The sequence below is a fragment of the Sturnira hondurensis genome, unplaced genomic scaffold (assembly GCF_014824575.4).
Source record: "Sturnira hondurensis isolate 20B ecotype Veracruz unplaced genomic scaffold, ASM1482457v3 Scaffold0019216, whole genome shotgun sequence".
In the NCBI taxonomy this organism is placed as follows: Eukaryota; Metazoa; Chordata; class Mammalia; order Chiroptera; family Phyllostomidae; genus Sturnira; species Sturnira hondurensis.
In genome coordinates, this window is record NW_028091847.1 from 2,571,259 (window position 1) to 2,592,688 (window position 21,430).

Below are 21,430 nucleotides of genomic sequence, written 5' to 3' on the forward strand. Positions count from 1 at the left end.
GATAAGTGTGTTCCAAGGTTCCCCAGGGACTCTGCGGGGGCTCAGACTCTGGGAGGAGGCAGGGGGATTGTACAATAGAACCCCCCTGCCCGTTCCATCATTGACAATAGAAGCACCAGGAGTACAAATGTAATGACCAGAACTGGAGGCTTCCTGCTCACGGATGTGAGGGGGGAAGTGGACCAAAATAACTGCCTAACACTAATAGAGACTCTGAGAAGCCTTTCCTCTCCTGGAGCCCCTTCCCACACACCCTTTCTAAGTAATTTCTACCCTTGTGAATATTTGCAGAAAGAAGAATAGAAGTTATTGGTGTTTGTAGTAACAGGATGAGAAAGTGCGAGACTTCCTGTTATGTGTGTGTGACAGCTGGTGATAAGTGGAGCGCCCTGCACAGGAAATCCGCTCTGCTTCTGCAATGTGACCTGCCTGAAACTTGGGCGCTCCTTCAGTCTGGATGTTAATGGCAGGACAAAGGGGTGCCTGGACCATGGGCGACGTGGTAGAGAAGAGTTTGGAAGAGCCTCTGGCACCTCCCACAGAGGAACCCTCCCAGAAAAGGGGAGACCTGGTAGAAATCTTAAATGGGGACAAGGTGAAATTTGACGACACGGGACTGTCCTTAATTCTGCAGAATGGCCTGGAGACTCTCCGTGTGGAAAACGCTCTGACAGATGTCATCTTGTGTGTGGACATTCAGGAATTCTCCTGCCACCGCGTGGTGCTTGCTGCGGCCAGCAACTATTTCAGGTCAGCACACCTAAGACCGGAGTCAAACTGGGTGCAAGTTGTCAGGAATCTCTGTATTGATGGGAGAGCCCAATCCACCAGTGGACTGTTGAATTTATGGTTTGTATCTTTATTCAAGATGCAAGAAAGGAAGTGATTCAACCTTAGATTTTAGGATTTAATCTATATCAAGAGAGATGGGTGTTATTTAAAAGCAATGTTTTTACATTATGATAAATCTTCTGTATGAAATGTCCTTGTTCCAAAGGATGGAAAATCTAAAGTCATGGGGATTTTTCCCCCTTTGGTCTGGCTAGTGTGTTGGAAACATGATGTTGTCTTTGTTCACCAATAGAGGTTGAGAAAAGGATGTGGCTCCTCTTTTGAAGTTATCAAATGACTTGCTGAAAATTGGGGGTTTCTGTTTGTGCTGAGGGGGTGGGAGAAATAGGAAAGCTGTTACAAATATGTTTGAGAAGCTAGAGGCTCCTAGTTACAACAGACTCAGAGGCCTGGGTTCCACCCCCCTCTGCCCATTCCTGACCACGGGGCTTCCTACACATCACTCCATGCTTTGAGTTTCTGTTTTGTCCATTGCGGGATGGGAATAATGATGACTACCTCTCAGGGTTGTTGTGATAATTAAGTGTGAGGGGTGAAAAAGGCCTTGCACACAGCCTAGCATATAGTAGATGCTCCTGTATCTCTGCTGAAATTTGTCCCCTCATTCTGCTTTGTGCAGCTGAGAACCGTATATTGAGTGTTAACCATGAGCCGTGCCTGGGGTAGGAATGTGGGGCAATCGAGAACCCAGTGAGTACAGCTGGCTCCAGAGCGCTCCAGACTGATGTAGACATGGTGGGAACCAGTCCCCAAGGGAAATGTGGATGAAGAAGGTTTGGGGGAAATTTGAAGAAGAAATACCTTTCTCCACTTTTATCAATGGGATTCTACTTAACTCTTGATTCTGGCCGGGGAAACTAAAGACTATTTTACTTTGTCAATATCATGGAAATTATCCTTTCTTTTTTCTTGTCTCGTTCTCTCTCTTTCTTTCTGTGCAGAGGGGAAATGTTTTATTTGGAATTCAAAGAGCAGGGCAGGAGGCATTGTGGAACCGGTAAGGTCCCACACGCAGGAAAGGCAAGGGGAGGTCCGGGTTTGCAGGAAGTGGTGCTTGCTAAGTGCCAGGCATCGTTAACTGGTTTTATTTTTGCAACAGCCCGACAAAGGTGGCTGATATTCCCATTTACGGGCGAGGAAATGGAAACCCAATATTACACGTGTAGTGGCGGCTGGAGCAGGGGCTGGGCACATTCCAGAAATGCTTGTTTTTATCGCAACACAAACTGCCACTACAGTTGGGGCTTCATTCCACAGGAAGTGTTAGATATAAAAGGGAAAGCACAGGCACAGCCATAGAGATGGGTTGATGTGATACACATGTTACTTACTCCACCAATATAGACCATGCGCTTTCACATTCGTCACAAGCCCATTCAGAATTGAATGGAAGTCAGCTGGGCTCAATGTCCTGAGTACCCACTTTTAGACTTATTCTTTCTGTTTTGAATCCCTGGAAAACTGCTACCATAAAATGTATGCCTGATAAGCAATGTCGTTAGTGGCTCCTACAGGCTGTGGAACAGGACTGCTGGCTGTGTGCTCTTGAGCACATCACTGGCTTCTCTGGTCCTCAAGTTTCTCGTCCCAAACAGACGGTGCGTGGGCTCCGTCCCTCCAGTCCTGCTGATGTAGAGTGCATAGGGAGGGGAAGTCTCTGCCAGTCCTCGAGGAGGCGGCTGCAGTGAAAAGCTGGGGGTGCCCGCATGGCGCATGTTTCTGCCTGTGGCTGAACAAGCTCTTCTGAAACTCCCTGGTCATGAAGGGAAATTCCTATTCTTTTGTCCAGTGACTTTTGATTCTTATCTTGGCATTTCCAAGACGCTCATCCTCCTCTCGGGAGCCCATTAATCCTGGAGACAGGATTCCTTTCTCCAGCAGTGCTGTTCATAGTAACCTCTCCTGTTGAGCACTCATTGTGGGCCAGGCCCTATGTCCTCAGTGTCACATACACTCTAGGAGGTAGGGAATTTTATCACTATTTACAGATGAGAAACCTAAGTCCAAGTGTGTCAGTTAACAAAGTGGCCAGGAGGGATTTGAGCCCTTGCTGAGTTGGTTGGGTCACTGACCCGATACACCAAGGCTGCAGATTCTACCCCTGGTCAGGGCATGTGCAAGAATCAACTAATGAGTGCATAAGAAGTAGGACAAGTCTATGTTTCTCTCTCTCTCTTTCTCCTCCTCCCTCCCTCTTCTAGCTCTCTACAAATCAATTTAAAAAATTTTAAAAGAAACATTTGAATCTAGGATTGACAATAACTCTGAGATTGCCTCACCCACCGCCTGTTTTGCTTTGTTTCTAAGATTTTGAAAGGGGCGGAGAGCCAAGTTCCCTTTGCGCTCAGACTGCGGCAGGGTAGGGAGTCCGCTCTGTCTGAGAGGCTTCCACACAGAAGCTCTGAGTTTTGGAGGGCCTGGAGGCTGCCGGTGGAATTATGTAGGTTTCTTTTCAATCTTTGTTCATTGAGAACATACATATTTTCCACTAAGTGATTGAACCATACTTTATTTAACCAATTGCCTATTGACAGACATTTGGATTCTTTTTAATCCTTTGCTTTTACAAAGTGTTGTAATGAATAACCTTATACACATGTCATTTCCTAGGCATGCCAGAGTGCCTGGTGTGCGTTTCTAGAACAGGGTTTGCTGAGTCAAAGAGAAATGCCCCACAGTTTTAACAGATATTGCTTGATTCTCCTTGATAGGAGTTCGATCACTTTGTCCTTCCCACAGCCTTGCCAGAAGAGGATGGCCTCAGACTTGGATTTTTCCCAATTTGATCCATGAGAAGGAGTATCTCAAATTAGTTTTAATTTGCATTTCTCTTATTTTAAATATGGTTTTCAGTTGTTTTCCTATGAGCTACCTGTTCATGGTCTTTCAAATTTTCATGTGTATTTTTACAAATCAAAATGTATTTTTATCAAAGTAATACATGAGAATAGTATCAGAGTCAAATATATTTAAAGGCTTATGATGAAAAACAAAAATCGATCTTTACCTCCTGTACTCTTTAGCCTTGCTCACCAGAGTCTACCGTTTTCAACATTTATCTGTTTCTTCTGTTATATTTGTATTTCCACAAAATCTGCTTATATTTCTCTTTCTTGATTTCTCAATGTTAGACATATGAATTTCTAGTGTGTGTGATAAGGACTTAGCATTTCTATATAACTTTCTTACCATATACTTTCCTTCTCTATAACTTCTTAATATGATGTTATTATATTTTTGATTAATTTATATTAAGAGTTTACATTATATCTATGAAAACATTATTTCCTGTTGAGCCCAATTATGTGATATGATTATATTTCCTTTCTTGTAAACCCTTTGCCTTTCCTGAAATTATAATTCACTTTTTCCACTTGATTTGGGAACATCTTTTACTCACAGACTCTCCATAGTAGTTTTCCACATGGTCCAATGCATCAGAAAATCCACCAGTTCCATTTCCCCCCCGAATCTTCCTCACTTTTATCATCCTACACATGTTCTCTGGACTTGCTGCCCAGCTCTTGTCCAGCTACATGTGAAAGCAGGGTGGCTGTAAACAGGGGCTATATTTGTAACTCAGACACTGCAGTTCCCTTTGAGGGACTATTTAAACATTTTAAGTGGAATGAGGAAGTTGGGAAAATATGAAGATTTGAGACTGAGAAAAGGGTAAGGGTGAATAAAGCTTCGAAAGTAGCTCATAACATACATTTAAATGTTAAACCAGGTAATGTCAGAGTCCAAATATTTTCATGGCATTGAGGAAAGCATAGATTTAACAATCATATTAATGGTTTTAAAATATTTATAAGACTACTAGTGTCTTTTATAAGACTACTAATAAAGCTTGTGCTATGCCTTTGGACAGGTCCCCATATCGAAGTCATGGGAAGGGTTTATTCACCCTGCATACTGAGCCCACCTCCCAAAGGACCTCCACTTAAACCAGTGGTTCTCTCCATTTGATGGGGAGCAACTCACTGAAGAACCTGGCACACTCCATACAGGATGTTGACCTGTGAGAGCAACGGTGTGATTCCCAGGATTGGAGTTGATAGAGGGAGGGCTCATCAGGCTTCTCTCAATCTTACTGATGACTGGCCCCTTCTACATGCGTGTTAGCTTCTCAGCTCCCAGGCTGAGTCAGAGTCAACAGCAAACTCCTTTGTAGTTGTTGGTGCTGAAATCCCTGTCTGGGCATGGCTGCTGCCTTGTACCTCAGCACCTCAGTCTCTGGGTCTGGTTCCCTGAGGCTGTAATGAGAGGACTTTGACTACTTGCTACAGAAATCAAACATAAGACTAAGAATGGAAACGGCAGTGTGGGCACAACCTATTAATCATTATTATATATGATGGCAGGAATTACATCCAATTATTGTATGGCAGGAATGTGGGAGAGAGGCTACTCTTAAGCTGTGTTTAGATGTTGTACTCCTTTTCTTTTTTTCCATGATGTATAAGTTATCTAAAAAGGAGCCAGCAAGCATAGGTGATAGAATGGATGCAAAGGAGAACAAGAGTGAATTAAAGGCCATCTGGTCTGGATTAAAACCGAGATAATGGCGTAACTGTTGAGGATTTCTACTGCTACAGTTGGTAACTCTAGTGAACTATTAATTGTACTTCTAGCATTGGGCCCTGTATTTTGCACTTTTAATATTTTCCTACTGGCTGAGCCAATATGATGGTTAGTACTTAAGTACTATTGATCTATAATCCCTTATCTGCCTTCCAATCCTAAAAAAGTTCTTCTCGATGGGGGTTGCTGCCCCAGGGTAGAAGTGCAGTCAGATCCTTTGAATTTTCAATAAAACGTCATCTCTGTCATCTCCATTCCTGATGTCTAGGGCATGTGAATCTTCTTTCAGTTAAGACCAGAAAATCTATTCTCCTGTTTTGAATATCATTCCATGCAGGTCTCAACTAAAACACAACAGGGAACGACTTTCTTCGTTAACTTATCAAGTTCTGAGCATTATCCCTGCATGAAAGTGCATGGATATGTAACTGTTCCTGCATGAAAATGCCTTTACAGAACTAGATTCTCATGTGGAAAACATCAAACACTCCATGGGAAGAGGTGGCTCTATGCAGAACATCTGTGCTTTTGGTAAAACAGCCTTGGACCTCACCATCCATCATATTGCTCAATGTTCTGTATTAGTCAGCATTCTTTTGTTGTAAGGGATAGGAACTCAGGTCAAATCAGCCCAGGCAAAAGAGGAAGGTATTTGGCCACATGACCGAATCATAGGAAGGGCCAGGATGCAGCAAAGCCCAGAGAGAAGAGGAACCAGTGCCTTGAATGCAGTCAGGGGGCTTTCTTACCACCTTCACTCAGCTTCTCTGCCAGGTGGGACTTGGAGCTGCCACATATTTGGGAGTTTGCCTGTTGGCAGCTCTGAGACTTTGGTTCCAGAGAGAGACTGAAGGGCTAGCTTCAGTTTGAAAGGCCCAGGAAAAGCTCTGATTGGCCCAGCTCCATTCAATGATCCAATCTCAGACAATCACTGTGTCAGGGAGGAGGAGCACAATAATCAGCCAGGCTGAGTTTAGGAGTCCACCTTTGGCCAAAGATGTGAGAGTGTGTATGTGTACACCACTTGAACCAGAGCATTTCTCAGAAGGGGAAGGCACTAGACAAAAGGAAAAATTTGTGTTCATTAAAGAGGAATAGCAATTCATGGTTTATTTTCTTTTATTAGCCAATTTATTGTACTTCTGTTTTTGCTGGTAGGAAACTCATTGCATTGGCTTTTCTCAGCCTAGGTTTCAATGTTATATTCTCCTCCTACTTTAATTACATATTTCTTATCTTCTTATTTTTGTTGTTGTTTTGTAATTTATCACACCTCTGCTACTTTAGCATAAGCCATCTTAAGTTCTTTTGGAGAGGCTATTTCTCTATACAGATAAGTCTCCCTTGCTATGAAAGAATATTGTTTAGGCAACCTATGTGTTCTATGCCAGCTAAGGTTAGGCATTGTTTTATTGCATTAATTTTTGTGGAAGCCTAAAGCCTTAAAAGGCCACAATAATTATGTGAGTATTGATACTGCTATGATTTTAAAACACAATGCAACCAAAAGTTGCATCATAACTCATTCTGATGAGCTATAAAAATTAACCACTAGCAGGTTTACATATAATGATTCAGGTTGAGGGATGAGTAAGAGCTTACTGGCATTCAAGAGATCATGATATGTTATTGTAGAGTTAGCTCAGGCTTACAAGGGACCTGATGTCAAGGACATTTTGATGTTGAGGGATTAGGGAGAGGCAGATGTTCAATGAATAATTCTTGGGAGTGGAGTTAATGGATATAACACACATGCATACACAAACAGGACTAAAAAGAATGGAGATTAGGAAATTTAGCAAAGCTCTAGGTGACTGGCAGTATGATTTTTTAAACTGAATTTGTTGGGGTGACATTAGTTCACAAAACCAGACAGGTTTCGACTTCCGGCCAAGATGGAGGTGTAGGTAGACAAACTGTGCCTCCTCGCACAACCAAAATAAGGACAACAATTTAGAAACAAAACAGCAACTGGAACTGACAGAAAATTGAACTGTATGGAAGTCGGACAACCAAGGAGTTGAAAGATACACACATTCATCCAGACCAGTAGGTGGGGCGGAGTCAGGTGGCCAAGTGGAGAGGGATTGAGACCCAAAAAGTGGTGTTACTGGGCATGCAAGTTTCNGGAGTGGAGTTAATGGATATAACACACATGCATACACAAACAGGACTAAAAAGAATGGAGATTAGGAAATTTAGCAAAGCTCTAGGTGACTGGCAGTATGATTTTTTAAACTGAATTTGTTGGGGTGACATTAGTTCACAAAACCAGACAGGTTTCGACTTCCGGCCAAGATGGAGGTGTAGGTAGACAAACTGTGCCTCCTCGCACAACCAAAATAAGGACAACAATTTAGAAACAAAACAACAACTGGAACTGACAGAAAATTGAACTGTATGGAAGTCAGACAACCAAGGAGTTGAAAGATACACACATTCATCCAGACCAGTAGGCGGGGCGGAGTCAGGTGGCCAAGTGGAGAGGGATTGAGACCCAAAAAGTGGTGTTACTGGGCATGCAAGTTTCCCCGGGTGCACAAGATGGTGGTGGGCAGACCCTAGGTGCGCAGAGGGCGGCTGGAAGACCCTGGGTGTGGGTTGGCAACAGGGAGATCCAGTGAGTTGGTGATTATGAAGCGAGAACTGTGCACAAGGCAGCTGGTTGACCAGGCAGTCCCACATTCAAGTGCAGATAAACCATGGAAAACTGAGACAGACCACATAACCCAGGGCCTCAGCGCCAGGAAATAGAGCCTCAAAACACCGATTGAGAACACCTGTGGGGGTTGAGGTGCTGGGAGAGACTCCCAGCCTCACAGGAGAGTTTGTTGGAGAGACCCACAGGACCCTAGAATGTACACAAGCCCACTCACCCAGGAACCAGCACCAGAAGGGCCCGGTTTGCTTGGGGGAAGTGGCAGAGGAGACTGAGATCCCATGGACAGTGAAGCAAGTGCCATTGTTCCCTCTCGGACACCACCCCCACATACAGGACTATGTGGTGTCACAACCTAGTGACTGGGCTGCCCCACCCTGGTGAACACCTAAGGCTCCACTCCCATATGTAACAGACAGGACAAGACAAAAAAAAATGGCTCCAACAGTAGAATAGATCAAAGCTCCACAGCAAATACAATCAAGCAACCAAGAGATAGCCAACCTATCAGATGCACAGTTCAAAGCACTGGTGATCAGATGCTTACAGAATTGGTTGCATTTGGTTGCAAACTAGATGAAAAAATTTAAAGCTATGCTAAATGAAATGAAGCAAAATGCACAGGGAATCAATAGTGATGGGGAGACAAGGGACTCAAATCAATGGAGTGGACCAGAAGGAAGAAAGAAACAACCAAACAGAAAAGAAGGAAGAAACAAGAATTCAAAAAAAAAAAATGAGGAGAGGTTTAGGAACCTCCAGGACATTTTTAAACATCTGAATTATAGGGGTACCAGAAGGGGAAGAGGAAGAGCAACAAGTGGAAAACTTATTTGAACAAATAATAAAGGAGAACTTCCCCAGTCTGGCAAAGGAAATAGATTTCCAGGAAATCCAAGAAGCTCAGAGTCCCAAAGAAAGTGGACCCAAGGAGGAACACAGCAAGGCACATCATAGTTACATTACCCAAAATTAAAATGAATGAGAGAATTCTAGAAGCAGCAAGAGATAAGGGGACAGTCACCTACAAAGGAGTGCTCATCAGACTGTCAGCTGATTTCTCAAAAGAGACCTTGCAGGCAAGAAGGGTCTGGAAAGAAGTATTTCAAGTCATGAAAGGCAAGGACCTACATCCAAGATTGCTCTGTCCACCAAAGCTTTCATTTAGAATGTAAGGACAGATAAAGTGCTTCTCAGATAAGGTCAATTTCAATGAGTTCACCATCACCAAGCCCTTATTGTATGAAATGTTAAATGGACTTATCTAAGAAAAAGGAGATCAAAAACATGTATAGTAAAATGACAGCAAACTCACAATTATTGACAACCACACCTAAAACAAAAATAAAAACAAACTAAGCAAACAACTAGAATAGGAACAGAACCATAGAAATGGAGATCACATGGAGGGTTAGCAACAGGGGAGTGGGAGGAGGAGAGAGGGAAAAAGGTACAGAGAATAAGTAGCATAGATGGTAGGTAGAAAATAGGGGGAGGGCAAGAATAATATGGGAAATGTAGAAGCTAAAGAACTTGTGACACACGGACATGAACTAAAGGGGGAATGTGAGTGGGAGAGGGTGTGCAGGGTGGAGGGAAATGAAGGGAGGGATGGGATGACTGTAACAGCATAATCAATAAAATATATTAAAAGAAAACCACACGGGTTTCCAGTGCACAACTCAATAAAACATCATCTATACAGTGCATTGTGTGCCCATCACCCCAGGCAAAATCTCTTTCCCTGCTGTTCTGCCCACTTAGCCCACCTCTACCTTCCTCTCTCCAACACCTTGCCCTCTGGCCGTCACAACACTGTTGTCTGCATCTATGTATTTTAATATATATATATATATATATGTATGTATGTATGTATGTATATATATGTTTTTGTATACATATGGATATTGTATATATATGAATTTTTAAAATCCTTCTTTCATCCATCCCTCTACCCCACTTGCTCTGATCACTGTCAGCCCGTTCCATGTATCCATGCCTTTTTCTATTTTGTTCATCACTTTATTTTGTTCTTTAGATTCCACATATAAGTGACATCATATGGTATTTGTCTTTCTATATCTGGCTTATTTCACTTACATTATAATCTCCAGGTCCACCTATTACTGTTGTCAAAGATAAGATTTCATTTTTTATGGCTGAATAGTATTCCACTGTATAAATGTACCACAGTTTTTTTTATCCACTCATCCACTGATGGACACATGGGCTGTTTCCAGATCTTGGCTATTCTAAACAGTGCTGCAATGAACATTGTGGTGAATAAGTTCTTTTGAATTGGTGTTTGGGATCTTAGGATATATTCCCAGAATTTGGATATCTGGGTCCAAAGGCAGATTCATTTTTAATTTTTTGAGGAAACTCCATACACTTTTCCACAGAGGCTGCACCAGTCTGCATTCCTACCAACAGCACACTGAAGTTCTCTTTTCTCCACATCCTCGTCACCACTTGTTTGTTGATTTGTTGATGATGGTCATTCTGACAGGCATGAGGTGATATCTTATTGCGGTTTTAATTTCCATATCTCTGATGATTATCGACATTGAACAGTTTTTCATGTCTGTTGACCATCTGTATGTCCTCTTTGGAGAAGTGTTTATTCAGGAACTTTGCCTATTTTGGTGGGGGCAGGGGCGGTGTTTGTCTTCTTGGTATTGAGTTGTGTAAATCCTTTATCTATTTTGGAAGTTCATCTCTTATCAGATGTATCATTGGCAAATATGTTTCCCATTCAGTGGATTCCATTTTCATTTTGTTGATGGTTTCTTTTACTGTCCGAAAGCTTTTAGTTCCATGTAGTACCATTTGTTTATTATTTTCCTTTGTTTCATTTGCCAGAGGAGATATATAGGCAAAAATATTGCTATGAGGAATGTCTGAAATTTTACTACCTATGTTTTCTTCTAGGACTTTAGTGATTTTGCAACTTACATTTACATTTTTAATTGATTGTGAGCTTATTCCTGTGTATGGTGTAAATTGGTGGTTTAGTTTCATTTTTTTGCATGTAACAGTCCAGTTTTCCTAACACTATTTATTGCAAAGGTTGCCTTTACTCCATTTTATGCTCTGGCCTTCTTTGTCAAATATCATTTACCATAAAACTGCGGGTTTATTTCTGGGCTATTATGTCCTATTGATCTATATGCCTGTTTTTGTGCCAATACCATGCTGTTTTGATTACTATAGCCTTGTAGTGTAGTTTGATATCAGGTATTGTGACACCTTCAACTTTGTTCTTCTTTCTCAAGATTTTTGAGACTATTTGGGGTCTTGTGTGGTTTCATATAAATTTTTGGAATATTTGTTCTAGACCTGTGAGATATGAGATTGGTAGCTTGATAGGAATTGGTTGAATCAGTAGATTTCTTTGAGTAGTATGGATATTTCAATGATGTGAATTCTTCCTATCCACGAGCAGTGTATATGCTTCCATTTATTTGTAACTTCCTCATTTTCTTTCTTCAGTATCTTATCATTTTTTGAGTAGATATCTTTGACCTTCTTAGTTAAAATTATTCCTAGGTACCTTATTATTTTTTTGTTGCAATAGTAAATGGCATTGTTTTCTTAATTTCTTTTTCTAATAGTTCATTGATGTATAAAAATGATAGTTATTGGTGTATAAAAATGTTACTGATTTCTGAATATTAATTTTGTATCCTGCTACTTTGCTGAATTCACTCGTTAGATCTAGTGGGGTTTTTTGGTGGTCTTTAGGGTTTTCTATATACAATATCATATCATTTGCAAATAATGACAGTTTTACTTCCTCCTTTCCAATTTGGATGCCTTTTATTTCTTCTTGCCTGATTGCTGTGGCTAGTACTTTCAGTACCGTGTTGATAAGAGTGGTGAAAGTGGACATCCATATCTTGTTCCTGAACTTAAGTGACGCACTTTTAGTTTTTACCCACTGGGTATGATGTTTGCAGTGGGTTTGTCATATATAGCATTTATTATGTTGAAGTGTGATCCTTTTATTCTCATTTGGCTGAGAGTTTTTATCATAGGTGCTGGATTTTATCAAATGATTTTTCTGCATCTATTGATATAATTATGCGATTTTCATGCATCATTATTTATGTGATATATCCCATTTATTGATTTGCAAATATTGTACCAACTTTGCATACCTGAAATAAAACCCACTTGGTCATGTTTTGGGAATTTACCCATTTTGCCCAGGTTGTCCAATCTGTTGCCATGGTACAGCTGTTCATAGTATTTTCTTACAATCCTTTATATTTCTGTAATGTTAGTTGTTATTTCTCTTTCATTTCTGATTTTATTTATGTAGTTCTTCTCTCTTTTTTTCTTAATGGTCTGGTTAAAGGTTTGTCAATCTTGTTTATCTTTCCAAAGAACCAACCCTTAGTTTCATTGATCTTTTATATTGTGCATTTAGTCTCTATGTTATTTATTTCTGCTCTAATATTTATTATTTCCTTCCTTCATGCAGGGCTTTGTTTGTTGTTCTTTTTCTGGTTTTCTTAGCTGGAGGCTTAGATTGTTTATTTGATATTTTTCTTGCTTCTTGAGATAGGCCTGGAATGCTGCGAACTTTCTTCTTGGGACTACTTTCTCATGTCCCATAAATTTTGGATTGTTGTGTGTTTATTTTCATGTTTCTAGGTAACTTTGATTCCTTCTTTAATCTCATCATTAACCTATTTATTGTTTAATAACATGTGTTTGAATGTTTTTTAGTTTCTTAAATTGTAACCGATTTCTAATTTCATACCATTTTGGTCCGAGAAGATTCTTGATAAGATTTTAATCTCTGTAAGACTTATTTTGTGTCCTAACCTTGGTCTATCTTTGAGATGTTCTGTGTGGATTGAGAATAATGTATATGCTGTTGCTTTGAGATGAAATGTTCTCATCTCAATTGATCATCTCAATTTAATGATCAATTAAATTCATCTTAAATGATCCAGTGTGTTATTTAAGGTCATCGTTGTCTTGTTGATTTTTTGTTTAGGATATCTACCCATTGATGTCAGGGGGTTTTAAAATCCCCTACTATGATTGTATTGTTGTTGATCTCTCCCTTAATGTCCACCAAAATTTTCTTTATATACTTAGGTGCTCCAATGTTTGGTCCATATATGTTTACAAGGGTTATACTCTTTTGTGGGACCAATCTCTTTAGTATTATGAGATGACCATCTTTATTTCTTGTTATGGCCCTTGTTTTAAAGTCTATTTTGTCAGATATAAGTATCGCTACCCTACCGTCTTTTTTTTCATTTCCATTTGCATGGAATATTCTTAAAATATCTTTTACATTTGTCCCAATTTTCCCTCTTTGCACTCCTCCACCTAGTGTCCCCATTCACTCCAGCAATCCTACATCCTTAGCTCATATCTATGGGTCATATATACAAATTCTTTCACTACTCCATTTCTTATACTATTCTTAACTTACCCTTCTCTATTTTGCACTTACCATTTTCTATTTCTTAACCCCTACAACTTTTCACTCCCTTCCCCATCCCAACTGGTAACCCTTCAACTGATCTCCATACCTGTGATTCTGCCTCTGTTCTGCTTGTTTGATTAGTCTGTTTTTTTAGAGTCAGTTATTGCTAGTTGTGAATTTATTGCCATTTGAATGTTCATAGTTTTGATCTTCTTTTTCTTAAATAATTCCCTTTAACATTTCATATGATAATGCCTCAGGGATGAGGAACTCCTCTGGTTTTACCTTGTGTGGGAAGAACTTTATCTGCGCTTCCATTCTAAAAGTTAGCTTTGCTGGATAGAGTAATCTAGCTTGTAGGTCCTTGCTTTTCACAACTTGGAATACTTCTCGGCAGTACCTTCTAGCCTGAAAAGTTTCGTTTGAGAAATCATCTGATAATCTTATGAGAACTCCTTTGTAGGTAACTCTGTTTTTGTCTTGTTGCTTTAAGATTCTCTCTTTATGTTTAATCTTTGATGTTTCAATTATGATGTGTCTTGGTGTGGTCCTCTTTGGGTCCATCCTGTTTGGGATTCTCTGTGCTTCCTGGACTTGTACGTCTATTTCCTTCACCAAATTAGGGAAGTTTTATTTCATTATTTTTTCAAATAAGTTTTTAATGCTTTTTCTCTTCTCCTTCTGGCATGACTATGATTCAGATGTTGGTACATTTGAAGATGTCCTAGAAGTTCCTGGGCTTCTCTTAATTTTTGTGAATTCTTTTTCCTTCCTGCTGTTCTGATTGAGTGCTTTTTCCTTCCTTGTGTTCCAAATCATTGATTTGATTCTTGGCTACATTCCCTCCATTGTTGGTTCCCTGTAGATTTTTCTTTATTTCACTTAATGTAAACCTCATTTCTGCCTGGTTCTTTTTTATGCTGTTGCTGTACCCAGTGAGTTCCTTGAGCATCCTGATAACCAGTGTTTTGAACTATATATCTGATAGGTTGCTTATCTTCATTTCATTTCATTCTTTTTCTGGAATTTTGTTCTGTTTTTTCATTTGGACCATATTTCATTGTCTCCTCATTTTGACAGCCTCCTTGTGTTTGTTTTTGTGTAGTAGATAGAGCTGCTTTGACTCCCTGTCTTAGTAGCACAGCCTGTTGTAGGAAAGAGCACCTGTAAGTTGTATGGGGTCTTAGGTAATCACTGTGTCACTGCTCCAAGGCCCTGTGTGTGGAAGGCCTCAGAAAGGGGACACGCTGCTGGGTGGCCTCTGGATTTCTACCCAGGAGGAAGCCACCTCCTAGTACTCATCCTGATGCCAGCCACCTTAGTCTCTTCTTGTATGCCACTAGTGCCCTTCCAGCTGTTGCTCTGGTGCTGAATCCTATAGGAAGTGTGCCTACATAAGTCTCAAATCTCTTGTGGGCCCTTTAAGAGGAGTATCCCAAGAATTGTGTAGTTTCTTCCACTGCCCCAATCTGCTCTGGTTTTTATAGCCAGAAATTATGGGGACTTATCTTCCTGGCTCTGGAACCCTGGGCTGGGTGGCCTGGTCTGGGGCTGGGACCTCTTACTCCTGAAGTATACCTCCTGAATTTTATCCACCATGATTTTTATCCATCACACATGGATGTGGGACTGCCCATTCCATGTCTCTGTGGCTCTCCATGCCCCTCTGTGTGTCTCTGCATCTCTACCCCTCCTACCCATCTGAATGAATGTGGCTTCTGTAAATCCTTGGTTGTCAGACTTATATACAGCTTAATTTGGACATTTCTGGGTGATATTTGTTTTGTAGTCTAGTTGTAATTTTTACCCTAGTTGTGCAAGAAGGTAAGGCATGTTTACCTATACCTCCATCTTCACTAAAATGTTTCTGGAATATTTTTCTATTCCTTCACTTTCATTCTGTGTGTATCTTTTGTTCTGAGGTGGGTCCCTTGTAGACAGCATATATATATATATATACATGAGTCATGTTCTCTTATACATTCAGCTACTCTATGTCTTTTGATTATAGCATTAAATCCATTTACATGTAAGGTTATTATTGATAGGTGCTTATTTATTGCCATTTTGTTCTTTATGCCTATGGTCTTCTCTCTTTCTATTTCTTTTGTTTTCTTTTTCTTTTTTAAAATATTTTATTTATTTATCTTTAGAGGGGAAAGGAAGGGGAGGAGGAGAGAAGTATCAGTGTATGGTTGCCTCTCGTGAGTTCCCTGCTGGGAACTGGCCTGCAACCCAGACATGTGCCCTGACTGGGAATCGAACCACGATTGTGTGGTTCGCAGGCCCGCGCTCAATCCACTGAGCTACACCAGCCAGGGCTCTTTTGTTTTCTATGTTCTTCTCATCTTCTCCTTATTTTTCTTTTTCAAGCAGACCCTTTAACATTTTTTTGCAATATTGGTTTGGTGGTAATAAACTTCTTTAGCTTTTTTATTTTTTTTCCATCTGGGAATGTTTTTATTTTACCTTCAATTTTAAATGATGACTCTGCCAGACAGAGTAGTTTTGGTTGTAGGTCATTGCTTTTCATCACTTTGAATATTTCATGCCAGTCCTTTCTGGCCTGAAGTGTTTTTGTTGAGAAATCAGCTGACAGCCTTATGGGAGCTCCCTTGTGGGTAACAAATTATCTTTCTCTTGCTGCCTTTAAGATTCTCCTTCTGTCTTTAACTCTTGCCATTTTAATCATGATATGTGTTGGTGTGGTTCTCCTTGGGTTCATCTTGATTGGTACTTTCTGTGCTTCCTGAACACATGACTTTCCTTCACTAGGTTAAGAAAATTCTCAGCCATTATTTCTTCAAATAGGTTCTTTATCCCTTACTTGGTCTTTTTTTTCTTCTGGTATCCCTATAATATGAATGTTGTTATGCTTGATGTTGTTCCAGAGGTCCTTAGACTTTTCTCACTTTTTAGTATTTTCTTTTCTGTTTGACCCTCTTCTTGAGTGCTTACTATTATCTTGTCTTCCAATTGCTGATTCAGTTCTCTGTTTCACCTAACCTGCTATTGATTTCTTTTAATGTAATCTTCACTGCAGGTATTGTATTCTTCATTCCTGACTTTTTAAAATAGTTTCTATTCCTTTTTAAATGATTACCATCTCTTTGTTTAAGTTTTCACTTATATCATCAATACTTTCCTTATGGTCTTTGAGCATCCTTATAACAATTGTTTTAAACTCTGCATCTGGTGTCTTGGTTGCTTCCATTTCATTTAATTCTTTTTTTCTGGGGATTTCTCTTGTTCTTTCATTTGAGGCATATTTCTTTGTGTCCTCATTTTGCCTTTGTGTGTTTGGTAGGTTTGTTATGACTTCCAAACATGTCATGATGGCTTTATAATGTACGTGTCTTGTTAGGTTCAGTGGCATAATCTTCCAGACCACCTGAGCTTAGTTTAGTGCTCTAGGAATGTTTCTTGTGGGTTATGTGTACTCTCCTGTTGTAGCTGAGTCTTGAATGTTGTTGGCCATTTTGTTGGTGAAGTTAATCCTTATTTCTGGCTCTCCTTAGTCACCAGGTCTGAGTCACTGTGCAGGGGTTGCCCACAAAGGCAGAGTTGTTCCCAAAAGAGTCTAGTGCCTTCCAGAATCCCCCTGTGAGTGTGTCACTTGTGTAGCTAGTTGCATCAAACTCTGGTGATCAAGCTCTGGTGTGGCCTGAAGCCCACCACAGGTTTTGTTGGTTCCGAGTTTACTTGAGTGGGGTTCAGGTACAAGCTGGTATCAGACATTAGATGTAACTGGCCTTGGGCTACCTGTCTGGAGCTACCATATTGTTTACTATTTGTGGCTGTGTCTACTTGGCCTGGATGTGCATGGGAGGGGCCAATCTGTGTATAAGGGTTGGTTTCCTCCAGCTTAAAGCTGGGGGCAGATCTATAAAAGGACCAAGACTCTCTGAGGTCCGTCTCTACCTGTCAGCTACTCCACCTCCCTCTGAGGTTGTCTGGTATTCTTCCAAAGCCTTCTAAAGAAAGACTGTTGAGTGTGCCCAGGCTGGGAAAGACTACAGACTCTTCCACAGGTCACAAGCACAGTAGGGCAGGGTGACCAGGGTCAGGAAGATGAGGTTAAAGGGTCCCCTCTTGGGGGTCACCCAGACAGTCACTCAAATGAGGGGAAAGTGGATCCTACTTCAGAGTCAAACCACTCAGTCTCTTCCAGAGTCTCCAACTTTAGCTCCCCCAGGAGGAGTATGCTACAGGTTCCGGTTGAGTACAGCCAGCAGTCCTTTCTATAAGAACAATCTCAGCAGGACAGAGCCACAAGGCTCAGGAGGACAGAACAAAAGAATCTCCCATTGGGGGTGGTGCCAGCTGAGCCCACAGAAGGGAGCTGAGAACTTCATCCTGTCCCAGACAATAGCCCCCGAAGGACATGCACTCCTGATATTTCAGCTCTGAGCAGCTTTCCCTTCACCCTGCAGAACTGAGCCCAGCAGGGTGGGATATTCGGGATTTGGAAGGCAGATACAAACAATCTCTTGTTGTGGGTTGTATCAGCAAGCTTGTAGGAGGAGAAGGTCACCTCTTTCCCCTGCTGAGATAGCATTGGCTGAGCTCACAGGGGAGACAGAGGTGCCACCCCCACCCCATGATGTAGCCACAGAACCTAGGACCTGCATATCTGATTCCTGGACAAAAGCCTCCCTGGGAGACACACTCTGAAAGTCCCAGCTCTGTGCACCATACTGATGCCTTTTCATGACTAAACTCAGCAGGGTGGGCTGGCCAAGTGATTCAACAGGTTTTGCACTGTAGATGAGGCAGATTGCTTCCCTCTCCAAAGCTACACAGTTCAATCACTGGCTGAGTCTCCACCAAGAGCTTCTCCAGGAAGAAAGCACTCCAAAGGTCACTTCTTGGCACAGAGAGCAAGCCCCTCTGTAGGACCCAAGCATGGCAGACTGGTGTTGCCAATAGTTGGGGGGCTGGGCAGTGCAGTCCCAAGGTTGATACTGTAACAATAAGAGTGCTTGTCCCTGGGAAGGTAGCATCTGGGAATCTGGCAGATTCCCTCCTCTCCCAAGTGGACTGAATCCCCACTGATTTTCACCACCAAATGCTATGCAAGCTTCTCTTCACTTCTCTGTTGCTCTGGGTTGGGGATCTCCATATGGGATTTAGACCCCATGTTCCTGCAGGGAGGGAGTTTTCAGTTGAGATATCCCTCTGCTTTCTCAGCCTCTACATGTGGGTGTGGGGACCAACCCCCCTCTGTGTCTCTGCTTTTCTTATCAGTCTCCACATGACTTCTGTAAATCCTTGGTTATAATGTTTTGGCTCAGCTAGCATTTAGTTGGTTATTCAGGTTGATTGCTCTGTAGTTTAGTTGTACATTTAGTTTGGCACAGGGAGCAGGTGAGTGTAGCTTCCACCTCCTCTTCAGTCATCTTGGAATTCTCCACTGGCAGTATCCTTAAAGCTCAGGAGAGTAGCTGGGTTGGCAGGAGATGTCTTTCTCATTTGCAAATGAAATGGAGATGGAGGGGGAGAGAATTCTTGGTAATTGCTATGAAAACTTACACTCCTCCCACACTTTTTCAGTGTGCCACCAGGGATTTGTAGGCCTTTAATTAAGAACATTGAATCATATAACTTCTCTTAAGGTGTAAATATCTGGATGGGGTGAACAATTAAAAATATTAAGCTTGCAGTACTGTAGTGTCAAGTGAGTATAGTGGAATTCCATGTATCTATCCACGTAGATACATGGATGCAGTCATTCTATGCATGACTACATCTATGCATGTAGTCATTCAATTTACATGAATTTATTATTAAGTGCCTACTCTGCGCCAGGTACTAGGTCTACAAAGAAGAATGAGTTGTGGTTTCTACTTGTCCTTGAAATCACAGTCACTTAGTGGAGAGGGACAGGTAAATCAATGTTTCAGTACAAGTTGGTAAATGCAGTGATGGAGATCTGCTTATTAAATCAGACTGAAAAGAAAGCAATCAGATAAGACTTCCTGAATAAGGTAATAGCTGGGGGGAATATTAAAAGATGAGTAGGCATTGGCCAGAAGAAACTAAAAGAGGGGGAGAAGGCAGGCAGTATTCTAGGCAAAAGGAAACACATCTGGGAAGGTATCATGCAATGTAACAATGGGAACCATAGGTAGAAGAATAGGGTTGGAGTAAAGGGTATGTCCACACATATCCTTAAAGCTGAGAGATGGGCAGGGTAAGATCAGGAAAGAAGTTTTGGGGCCAATATAAAGAGTTTGAATTTATCTTATAGGCAGTGGGAAGACATGAAAGAGTTTTTAAGCAGGAAGGTGAGCCGAGATCTCTGTTAAACTGTTAAAAGTTCTATCTGGGAAGACCAATTAGAAATAGAGTCCCCTTTCTCTGGGGACTGCATGGTCCACATTATGGTGCAAAGCATGGAGAGTGTAGCAGGGTCTGAATTTCAGCTTCAACTCTGGCCCTGGCCTGGGCAGCCCTGAGTGTAGGCCAATCTGTGATGGTTGCTGTTTCACCTCTGGCTTTAAAACTCTTTTCCATTCCTGGCTGGAGGATCTCCTGTCTTCTTCCCCTTTCTCTCTGGGTGAAGAAATAGTCCTGGCAGTCCAGATTCCCCTGTGGCAGCTGGCAGAGGGATACGTCTGGAACACATGTCTCACGATAGGAATAACTTTTATGACTGGGAAGCCTCAACATTTGAACACTTGACGGTGAAGATTGGGGTCAGTGCTACTTCACATGTTTCTAAGTAGTCAGGACCAGAGAATGCTCATAAAAATCTCTAAGCACAGGCTGATCCTTGACTTCTGGATAATGACATGGAGGTCATAAGAAAGCCAGCATGGGATCCTGGAAGACTGGGGTGAAAATGATTGGACAAATTCGGTAATAAGGAGCTTCCAAGGCAACAGGCTGACCACGATGTGGCAATAGACAGTAAGCACAATGCTGACCTTGCTCCCTGTCCAGTGGGAAGTGAGAATCAGACCAGACATCACTGAATAGGGTTGTAAGGGAAGTAGTGTTTTGTGAGGGGAAGTCCGGTTTCACCTCTGGCAAGAAGGTGGATGATGCGCAAAAGCAAATTAAGGTAAAAAACAGCTCCATGTTTCATAGTGTAAAATCTCAGGCCCAAGGGCTTAGAACAAACATTCTGGGCCTCGGGTTCCATTTCTGAGAATCATTAGGTCGTATAGTTCTCCACATATACATTTCACTCCAGGTTACTCAGTCTTGGAGCTTGGTATTATTTATTCTCATGGTAATTAGAGGAGAAAATGTATGATTGGAGAGGATGGAGTAAAATAAGCAAATCCACTTGACCTACTTGAAGCACAGGACTCCATTGCATGTATTGTTTCCTATCCATCCCATTCTATCCATCCATCCATCCATCCATCCATTCATCCATCCAATAAACATTAAGTGTCTACTGTGGGCCAGTAAATCAGAATTAAGAGAAAAAATAAAATACAACTCTTGTCCTTCAGATGCTTAATACCCTAATAGAGAATATGCACTAAAATAGGCCCAAGAGAGTGTATATAGAAAGACCTATTTAGAGCTGAAAGGTGTTGATGTAAACAGAGGCACACATTGGAAACTGCTGGTTGTTGGGTGTAGCTACTCATGGAAAGGGAAAGGGACACACCAGACAGCGAAGGGCTTTGTATGCCGATGTTGAGAGTATTTTAACATTTGTTTTCCTGGCATTTTTTAGATCATCTTCTCTGGCAGTTGGGCCTATCTGTTATTCAGGGTTTCTCTTGTCAGGTGTGTCAGGCAGGTATCTGCATTGCAAATGGCAGATACTCAGATCAGACTTGTTCAAGCATAGAAAAATTATTTGCTCACATAATTTAAAAGTCCAGGAGTATTGATTCAGGCCTAATTGGATCTTTCTGCTCCAA

At 41.3% G+C, this 21,430-nt stretch overlaps 1 protein-coding gene across 1 annotated transcript in view; it reads left to right on the forward strand.

Annotated features, from left to right (window-relative positions):
* The first annotated feature begins 333 nt into the window (after positions 1-333).
* Positions 334-21,430, forward strand: part of KLHL6 (kelch like family member 6) — a 62,765-nt gene continuing 41,668 nt past the window's right edge. Inside the window, exon 1 of the mRNA XM_037027595.1 lies at positions 334-750. Coding sequence (XP_036883490.1) covers positions 458-750 — 293 coding nt within the window. The 5' untranslated portion in view covers positions 334-457. The remainder of the gene's footprint in view (positions 751-21,430) is intronic.